The sequence below is a fragment of the Ctenopharyngodon idella genome, chromosome 11 (assembly GCF_019924925.1).
Source record: "Ctenopharyngodon idella isolate HZGC_01 chromosome 11, HZGC01, whole genome shotgun sequence".
Classification (NCBI taxonomy): Eukaryota; Metazoa; Chordata; class Actinopteri; order Cypriniformes; family Xenocyprididae; genus Ctenopharyngodon; species Ctenopharyngodon idella.
Genome location: NC_067230.1, coordinates 19,781,519 through 19,791,317, shown reverse-complemented (window position 1 = coordinate 19,791,317; position 9,799 = coordinate 19,781,519). Strand labels below are relative to the sequence as shown.

Below are 9,799 nucleotides of genomic sequence, written 5' to 3'. Positions count from 1 at the left end.
CCAGGGATTTTCCCACCGCACCACAAGACACAGCCTCCAAGGTGACGAGCTGCTTGGATGGTTTTCAATGCACCCTTAAGATGGCACAGAAATAACTCAGATCTCCCCCCTTTTCATTCTCTCTCCGCACCACGAGCGCTACGAAACACACCCCCTTCCCGATCATTCATCCTCAAACAGATGTTATGAGAACAAGGACCCAAAGTGTGAGGGCTTTTTTGTAAAACACACACAGAAATGGAAAAAGGCGGCCCATATATGCACTCATGCACTCATTAGATCCCCGGACCACGGTAATAAAGGAAGGTCTTGGCCGGGATTCTGCTTGTGTACGTCTTGGGACAAAGTAAAACACAGGCGTTATGCTTTTGTTTTATTTGACCTGGTATAATAGACTGTAGCTGAGAGATTTCAGGCCAATTCTTGTTCATTTTTCTGAGCCATTCGTGCCGTAACTAAACACCTGATATAGATCAGTTGTCAAGGCCACCAATGAGAGTCATTCTGGTTTATAAAGGTTTCTCATCCGACTGCTTCTGTTGGAGATTAAAAATAACATGTACATGAAGCATCCGCAAGACTAAAAACTAACAAAGCCAATTATAGCTGATACTGTTCAGAAGATTTGTTTTCACTGAAAACACTGGAACATAAAAAGGAAAATATTATTTCCATATAAGGAAGTTTTAAATCACGTCTAAGACATTAAAATCTTCACTGATTGCACTGCTAAAGGTCAAGATTGACTTTCTAAGGTCAGTCGATTTACTCCAACCCTGTATTATTATTATTATTATTATTAAAAAGATCAGTTTAGCAGAATGTTCACAGTGTTCATCACACAATAAAAGTAGATTTATACTTCTGAAATCCAAGATAAGCAACATAAAATTATATTCCATGTTTTCTGAAATCATATAACAGCTTTGTGTGAGGAACAAACCAAAATGTTCATAGACAGATAATCTTCATAGACTGATAATCTGCCAGAGCTCTCAAATCTATTGAAGCTCGTTTCTGCCACGGAACAAAACAATTTAATAGATAATTGTGAATTTTTATCTCACAATTCTGACTTTTATTCTTGCTATTGCAAGAAATAGTCAGAATTACGAGTTATAAAGTCAGAATTGCAAGAGATATAAAGTCAGAATTGCGAGTTATAAAGTCAGAATTGCGAGATATAAAGTCAGAATTGCGAGTTATAAACTTGTGATAAAATGTCTTGATGCATCGTGCCATTGGTTTTCAAATGATCAAATCGTGATGCAGCAATTTTGAAAAATGCAACTGTAAATGAGATTTTGGAGCTACAGTGGATGGAAACAGTATCGATTGTTTTGGGGTCTGTTCCTCACACAAAGCATCATATGAATTCAGAAGACTTGGAATATAGTGTACAAGTCATATAGACTATGTTTACGGACTTTATAGATATTAATTTGCTTGGATTTTGCCTAAAAGCTCATTTTGTTTTTCACAGCAGAAAGTCAGTCATTTACATTTATGGATTTAGCATTTACATTTATCCAAAATGACTTCATCAAAACAATTCGTCAAAGAGCCAACAATATTCATACTATTAGTCAAATTGGTTTGTAACCTCTTGAGGGTGAGTAAATAAAGACAAATGTTTTTGGTGAAAGTTCTATGGGGAACAAATAAATACGCTCTCTGCAAAACATTTACTTGAGTGCCGAATGAAAAGTGAGCTCTACGTAGTTGAATATTAATCATGGTGATTTCCTTGAATGCACAACTGAGATTTGTACGTGAAAAAGTCAGCCTCCCCCAATGCTAATCTCCTGCCGCGTCACACCCCCAGAAACCTCGCTGGAAACAATTTCGAGATCCTTGCTAAAGTTTGTGAGGTTTGGCTGACATCACTCTCAGCACATTCAGAGAGCATAACTTCACCAGATGGACGAAGACGGGACTTTAGCTGAACACAGCCAGCAATATCTGTGCCGTAATGAATTCCGTTATTTCTTTAACAGAGATACTTTAACAGAGGCTTGAGGTCATTCTCTGAGAAGGAGAGGAAAGTTAGGCTCAGACAATACTCTGGCAGCAGGATTTCTCACAGAGCTCATTGGAAAGCCAAAGGCAGGATGCTATTGAGCCGAGAGGCCTGGGACTTCCGGAGAGAACAACCACTTTAATCTGAGTCCAGCAGGCCCCCATCGGAGACCCAATTGAGCCTCCTGCCCCCTCGGCTGGAGCCCGGCAAAGCTCAGAGGCCAATTGAAATATCTACTTTTGTTTTTCCTGAGTCTTAACCTGAACTGGGTGGCAGCCAGGCAGTCAAAAAACAGGAAACAAGTATAAAACTCTCACATATTTTGCATCTTAAAAATGCATACTTATGTTTTATGAAAATGTGAGTGGTGCTTGCATGCAAAACAAATTTCTAGGTTATTGTTTAATGACCCAAATCAAGATTTTTTGGCAATTTTATGTCTGATTGCATCGAAAAATAATAGCTCACCTCTCATCTCCATACATATACTCATATAAAGGAATATATACTATTTAGCAAACCATTTATTTAATGTTAAGAATCCATCCTGCTTTAAAGAGGATTTAAAGCGGCAGGTGACAACTGCAGTGCGCTTATAATAAACAGAACGATATTGTGCGTTGGTGTGGACGCTGATATAGTTGTCGCTATAGTTATCGTTCTTGGTGTGAACGAACCTTAAAGGGGTTATAACCTGCTTTACTTATGGTTTTATAATGTTTCCTGGGGTGCACTTATAATGTTAGTATGCTTTTTACATCAAAAATTGTCATAATTTTAAAAAAAATCCATTTTTCCTATCCTGATTTTAGCCTGATTTTTATTTGACGCTCTGTTTTAAGGGGCGTGTCTGCTGTGAGACTTCAGTGTAAACGCCCACTGCTGTGATTGGCTAACATCTTTGCATATGAAATAGCTAAGTATTACTCTCTCAAGAATTTTAGTATGTTTTTACTATCACAGTTCTCAAGGTTAAATAATCATGAAAAGTGTTGCATTACATTTAGATCTATGGCATTATATTTAGATCGTGGCATGAAAGGTTGCAGTGATGAACATTGTAGCCTATCACAGACATGTTGTTGAGTGAATGAAAGCAGTGATCTCATCATTGCAACTCAATTTCTGCACACTAACGAATGCTTTCATCATAACTAACAGTGCGAACGCGATGTAAATAAGAGATTCATTGAATAAAATGGGAGTTTTGGCAAGAGTCCAGAACTTAGCCACTAATAAACTCATGCTGTTTGATTGACAGCTCCTGCGATTGTTAAGGGAGCGTTCTTTGATCGCTTTCTATGTATAATTTAATCAAAATTTAACCAGTTCATCAGGTTCATTGAAAAGAATCAGCTCGTTCACGAATCAGACATTGCTATAGCGCTCCAGAGGTTCAGAGTTCAAACTTCGAAATAATGAGGAATGATATGTTATGAAATGTAGTGTAGTAAAAAGTATGATATTATTATGCTTTGAAATGTAGTGAAGTAAAAGTTTCCCAAAATAAAATTACTCTGATAAAGTACAGATACGTTACTGTCCACCAGTGACAAATGATGATTGAATTTTCATTTTTGGGTGAACTAACCTTTTAAGATATTATAAACATCATCATGAATTGCTGTAAAGCTGCTTCATTCACATCTATAACACAAACATGCAACAAAGTTTACAACTTAGAGATCTCAGCAAACTACTAAACCTAAGCATGACCAATTTTATAGAGCAAAATAGTGCTTTAAAACACACAAAACAAGCAAAAGCACACAAAAAAATACCTTTGCATATAAAACTGGACAATTTCACAATTGTACATGTACTGCAAGCTTTTATTAATGAAGTCTGTCGCATTGCCTGCGGTCTATAAAAAGCAAGAGGTTCAACATTAGTCCAGTTGTCAGTGCAGAAGAAAAACTGTAACGGCCCACAAGAACACACAATTCATTCACACCTGAAGTGTTTCTCTCAACAGGACGGCTTTGATGTAGCAGTGGAGGGAGGTGATCTGTGCTTCCTAAGAGGAAATGCCAAAGAATTTTAATAGAGCACACAGTTCACTGACTTCCTATGGGAAATGACTTCAAAAGCAGCTCTGCCCCTGTAAGACAATGAGATTGGGGGGCAATCTGTCCGTCAATAGCCCGTCTGTCATCAGCAAACTACCCAGACACGGCTCAACAGGAAGAAAGGCAAAAGACAAACACTGCCAACACAACATGGACGTGTGGAGAGTGTTGTATTACAGCCATATTCGTTTATTAATCATCTTTCCTTACTTGATACTCATTTAAAAAGGAAAAAGGTCTCTAGCTGCTCTATTTAAAATGGAAATGGGTCATTCCGTGTCAACTCAACCAAGCTATATTGATTTTGTTAAAAAATTTTCCATAGAAAGACAAACATAAATAGTGATGAAAGCCAAAATATTAAATGTCACAGATGTATAATTACTGAGTAATCCACTATTTTGTAGAGGGGGTCAAAATGATAATTTTTACCTGAGATTTGGAGCCAATTTACAGGGGTGTAAAAGTGACTTTAGAAAGATGGCAGCATCATTATTTTATTTTTACACAGAGATTGGTAGGTCTATTAGTAAAATCTGTTGACTTTGGCAATCTTTGTTTCATTATATGCCAACGGTGACAGTTCAAAAATGGGAAAAAAGCACTTCTTGTGTGTTTTTGCCTCAAGTTTGCATGCCTGTAACTCAACAAGTATTAAAGATATCTTAATATCCTTCTATATTCTGGTTCTTGACTAACTTTACTTTTGGTATCTTCATTTTAAAGGCCCTATAAAGGTACAATCCCAGAGATATGGACATGTTAATGTGGCTCAAAGAGTAAATTGCACACATTTTCAGTGGTCAAAAACCAAATGTGGGTCACTTTGCATACAGCTGATACTTTTTATCTTTTAAAGAGGAGTATCTGAAGAACAAATAATGTTGAAAGTAGACATGTATCTTGTGTTTTTCTATCAAATCAATTGCATAGAACATACTTCTCTGAGTGCCATAAATATTCCTTTTCCAAAGTTTGCATGCCTGTAACTTAAGAAGCATTCAAGATATCTTAATATCCTTCTAGATTCTCATTCTTAATAAACTTTCCTTTTGAAATCTTCATTTTCAAGGATCTATATGGTTCAATCCCATAGATATGGGGATCTCAAAGAAGCTCCATGATCAATTTGTTGAATTTTACCCATTTTCAGTGATCGAAAACCAAATGTGGTTCACTTTGCATATCTCTGGCTGGTCAATTTAAAATGGAAATTGTTTTTCACTGCACATTAAAGACTTATCTAATATAAAACATGACAATTAAATAAGTGTACATAACATAATCAGCAAGATTACATTTCACAATCTCAAAATAGTGCTTTAAATCACCTCAAGTCAAGTCAAGTCACCTTTATTTATATAGCGCTTTTTACAATGTAGATTGTGTCAAAGCAGCTTTACATTGATAACTGGTACATTGTTTGGCTGCACAGCAGCTCTTAAAGAATAGTGTCAATGCAGGCAGATCAAAGCACTGTTGAAATCAAATGTCAAGTCAAGTGTCCCCAACTAAGCAAGCCAGAGGCGACAGCGGCAAGGAACCCAAACTCCATCAGGTGACCTCATTGGGAACTCAGTCATCTATAGGCAAATAACTAAACAACTGCTCATGCAAAACAGTTTAGCATTTACTGTCTATAAAATCAAAAAGATTAAACCATTAAAGTGTCTTATTATTGAAAAGCTGCACATTATAGCCTAAGGCGGTTTCATGTTTTGTTCAGAACAAGTTTTGCCACATATTAGACATGTATAATGTCAATAAAAGGAAGTACATTCGACTGAATGCTTAAATTATAATCTGTAAAGCTTCCCATAGTAATCTCCAGTCTACAACCACTATTCAACTCCATTCACAAAAGCATCAACAGGTCAACTCCAGCAACAATAGAACAACAATAGACTCCACTGAGAGACTCATTCACACATCTGACCTCCTAAAAAGGCCATTTCCCAAAGCTCAATGCTCCTGACCGGATGAACACTGTTTGCACAAGACTTCCACAAAGTGAAGAACACTTTAAAACATACAGGTGCACTCTTAAAAATAAAGATTCTTCAACTTTTATTGGCTGCATATAGTTCTTTAAAAGGTTGCATAACAGTTTCTTAACATTAGTGTTTTGGATTCTGGGTTTTAAACCACCAAAACATAGATGGTTTTCTGAATAACTAGAAAATAAACAGTTGTAGAAATGTAAAAAAAAAAAAAACTTTTAAAGAGTGTACACCTCAACAAACACACATCATCTGTTCTACAAATGTTAGTTTCGTATCAAATACGTGTAGTTTTACTTATACATAACACAAAAACAAACACAGTTTGAGATCAATAATTCATCATAGCTGTTGAGTACTCTTATTTAAACTTCAAACTCAATTATTATTAAAAGCTTTATGTTTTTCTGAGGTGACATGACATGACTGAACTTGTCCATAAAGTTTCAGCTCGTGCCTCTGACAGAAACCTCGCACGCGACGTGTTTTAAATATTTCAGTGGAAAATGTCTTTACCTTGTAGTTGCATTTATCCGAGTTTCCTCTCTTTCCTCCGTTCACCGAAGCGCTGCAGCACAGAAACACGCATAAAGCCGTGAAAAAATGAACAAGTCTCCGTGATCCAGCCATTCCTGCCCGTCCATGAAGCTCCACTGATGAGAATGAACGCAGAGGATTGTGAAGGAGGTTCACGAGCCGCACAAGGTGGAGCTCCGTGTGTGAGTGTGCGCGTGCACAAGCAACAGCATACCGCCATTCCAATCGCACTGTTTATGTTGTATGCAGTATGTATTCAAAGCATACTACATCCCCAAATGCAAGGAGCTCTACTTGGTCTGTGTTTGGCACTGAATAATACTAGTACTGACTTCATATAGCATATAGTATACACTAAATACTTCTCTCAATAGAACTTTAGATAATAATAGAAATTTGAAATGGTATTATCATCTCAGTTATCATCTCATCCCAGTCTTGTAATCTTTGTTTGTTTGTTTGTTTGTTTGTTTGTTTGTTTATTCATTTATTTATTTGTTGCATGCTTTATCAAAGTCATTTCACTCGGCGGCCATCTTTGAAACGCGTCTCAGGCATGCAAGTGCAGCTCCTATCTCTTTGAATGGGAAAACATAAAATTCTCCAAAGCTGTTCGCCAAGCTTTCGATTAAATTTCATATTTGAAACCACCAATGAAATCTGAAAACAACCGTCTCATAATTTTTGTTTCTAAACGCTTGAATCATGACAAAAAACTGCATTTTTCAGGTTGGTTCAAGCTAATGCGCATGCGCAGTCTTAAACACCCGAAGCGCACGTCTGACTGTTTCTATAGACTGTTTCTCTACGACATATGACGTGTTTTTTTTATGCAAAACCCGGAAGGGAGTTGGGTGTGGTCGACCCATTTTTAACCCAACCCATCTCCTTACACTCCTGAATCCCTACTGAGTCCAATGATACCAAACATGTTAGGTTTCGACTAATGGTTTATTCGCCATGTTGAATTTTGCGAAAAAACTACTTTTTCGAACTAGTCCTAGATGCTTTCTTTGGTTTTCATGAAAATCAAATCAGATCATCTTCAGTCCATGCTGACAAAAAGTTATCAAAAGCTTTCTGATAAACTCAACCATTCTCAAATAACACGCAAATTAATTTAACGTAGAGCACCCAAATTGGACTCAAGGCTGTGTCTCTGCAACACTTCATCATATTCAGACCAAACTTGGTACGTGTCATCACAACCATGACCTGAGACTACATGGTGAGTTTCGGTGCAGCGCCGTCTACTGGTCTGGAGGTACAAAAAATGGCTATTTTTGCTTATAGCTTCTGATAGGTTTGTCCAAAAATCATAAAGTTGGTCTTTTTAGATTCGGGGCATCATACTGAGTCGAATGATATCCAATTTTCCCATATCGGCCATTTTGGCAGTCTGCCATTTTGAATTTAGTTCGAAAATACTGTATTTTATGAATGCATTAGCGTATGGTTACAAAACTCAGTTTGGATCATCAGCACGATGCCCTGAAACACCAGTATGCTATGTGTTGCCACAAGACCTTGTCAAGTCGTATCCATTATTTTATCTATAAATGTAGTCAATCATCCAGCTACTTGTATAGAATATTTGTATAATGTGTGCAGAATGCTGCAAAAATAGTATGATAGTCTGATTATAACCTATGTGTGTACCGGTACCCTCAGATTATTTTATAGTTCATTATGAAAACATGTTCATTTTTACAGTGATAGACACACTGCCATATTTCATTGTTTTATAAATTCAGGTTACAAAACCTGACAGACCTCACAGGTTAGAGATTCATTCACACCCTGTTATGACACGCTTGAAACATCTGAAGTATGTTAGATGAGTGTGTAATCTATTGATGCATTAGTGAAATTTGAATAATCTGTTAGCAGTATGTTATGATGAGGTCACCGGATTGGTTATTGCATCAGTGGTTGAATGCATTACTCTCGATTTTCAACACATTTGACAAAACACATAAAAGAATATTCTCATCCCTCCAATCAAACTCTGGTTTTAGATGATACACGAAACCCAGAAAATGACATGAAATATGGATGTGTGCAGGTGCCAGACAACAGTTTCCAGAGACTTCAAATTAGAAAAACAGGTGGAGTAATGGTTTAGGATTTTCAGCTTTGAGTGTTTCTGCATTCAAGAAACTGCATTTCATTCTTTTCAGATTTGCATCACCTGGAAAATACTGGTTTCTATGCAGTCCTGATGAAATTGCTGGCGTTGTCTCAAATGCTGAGAGAGAAAGTTTGGCTCATCAGCTCTGTAGCCAGCAGCCACAATGTGCATCCAACTATCCTGTTTCAGATCAAAGACAGAAAACTGGAGGCCAGATGAATCGGTGCATTTGAGCCTCTGTCTGCACAGATACACCCAGATCCTCTTTCAGCTCCGCTTCTGTTACTGACAAACATGAAAAGAAGCTGCTTTTTAAAGATGAGCACACCAGAAATGCCCTAAAACAGCTTTTATGATGCATTCATAATGCATTATATATATATTATATATATATAATTAATATATATATAATATTAAACGCTGTAAATATGTGGCATTGCCCTGTGAAATGTCTCTCTTCCTGGGAGAAATTTGTAACTGAAGTTTTAAATGTAATTTTAAGTTGATTACTGTAATATTATATATTATATAATGACAAAGATAATAATGCATTTGTTTAAGGACAGAAAAAAATTAGTTTGTTTTTATGTTTAGTGTTGTATTTGTTAAAAACAATGTATACTGTATACAAATTTAAAAAAAGTTCTATTTCAGAGCAAAAGCTAACACAATAGCGCCACCAAGTGTTTGCATATGTTCACAACACATTCATGCAAACAACAAACATTATATTATATTATAGTTTTTTGTTTTTTTTTTAAACTTCCTTTCAAACATGCAAAACTGTGCAAGTGCTGGAAACGTTGAAAGAAACTCAAATGCAAATATAAAGCCCCCCTCAGAGAAACCCCCCTTTGTGACCCAATCAATAGTTAATAGGTTTACTGAGCCCTATAGTTACAAAGCACTAATTAGTTTGGAGGTGGGGGGGTGATGTGTTTGCTTAACAGAAGATAATGTTCACTTAACTCCACTTGGAATTAGAGAAAGAGTTTGAAGGTTTGAATTAAAATATTGGACTAAAATTGTATTTATAACGACT

General features: G+C 36.6%; 1 protein-coding gene across 1 annotated transcript in view; it reads right to left on the bottom strand.

Annotated features, from left to right (window-relative positions):
- Nucleotides 1-6,849, bottom strand: part of il17rd (interleukin 17 receptor D) — a 42,675-nt gene extending 35,826 nt beyond the window's left edge. The window contains exon 1 of the mRNA XM_051913174.1: nt 6,606-6,849. Coding sequence (XP_051769134.1) covers nt 6,606-6,719 — 114 coding nt within the window. The 5' untranslated portion in view covers nt 6,720-6,849. The remainder of the gene's footprint in view (nt 1-6,605) is intronic.
- Nucleotides 6,850-9,799: the final 2,950 nt, after the last annotated feature.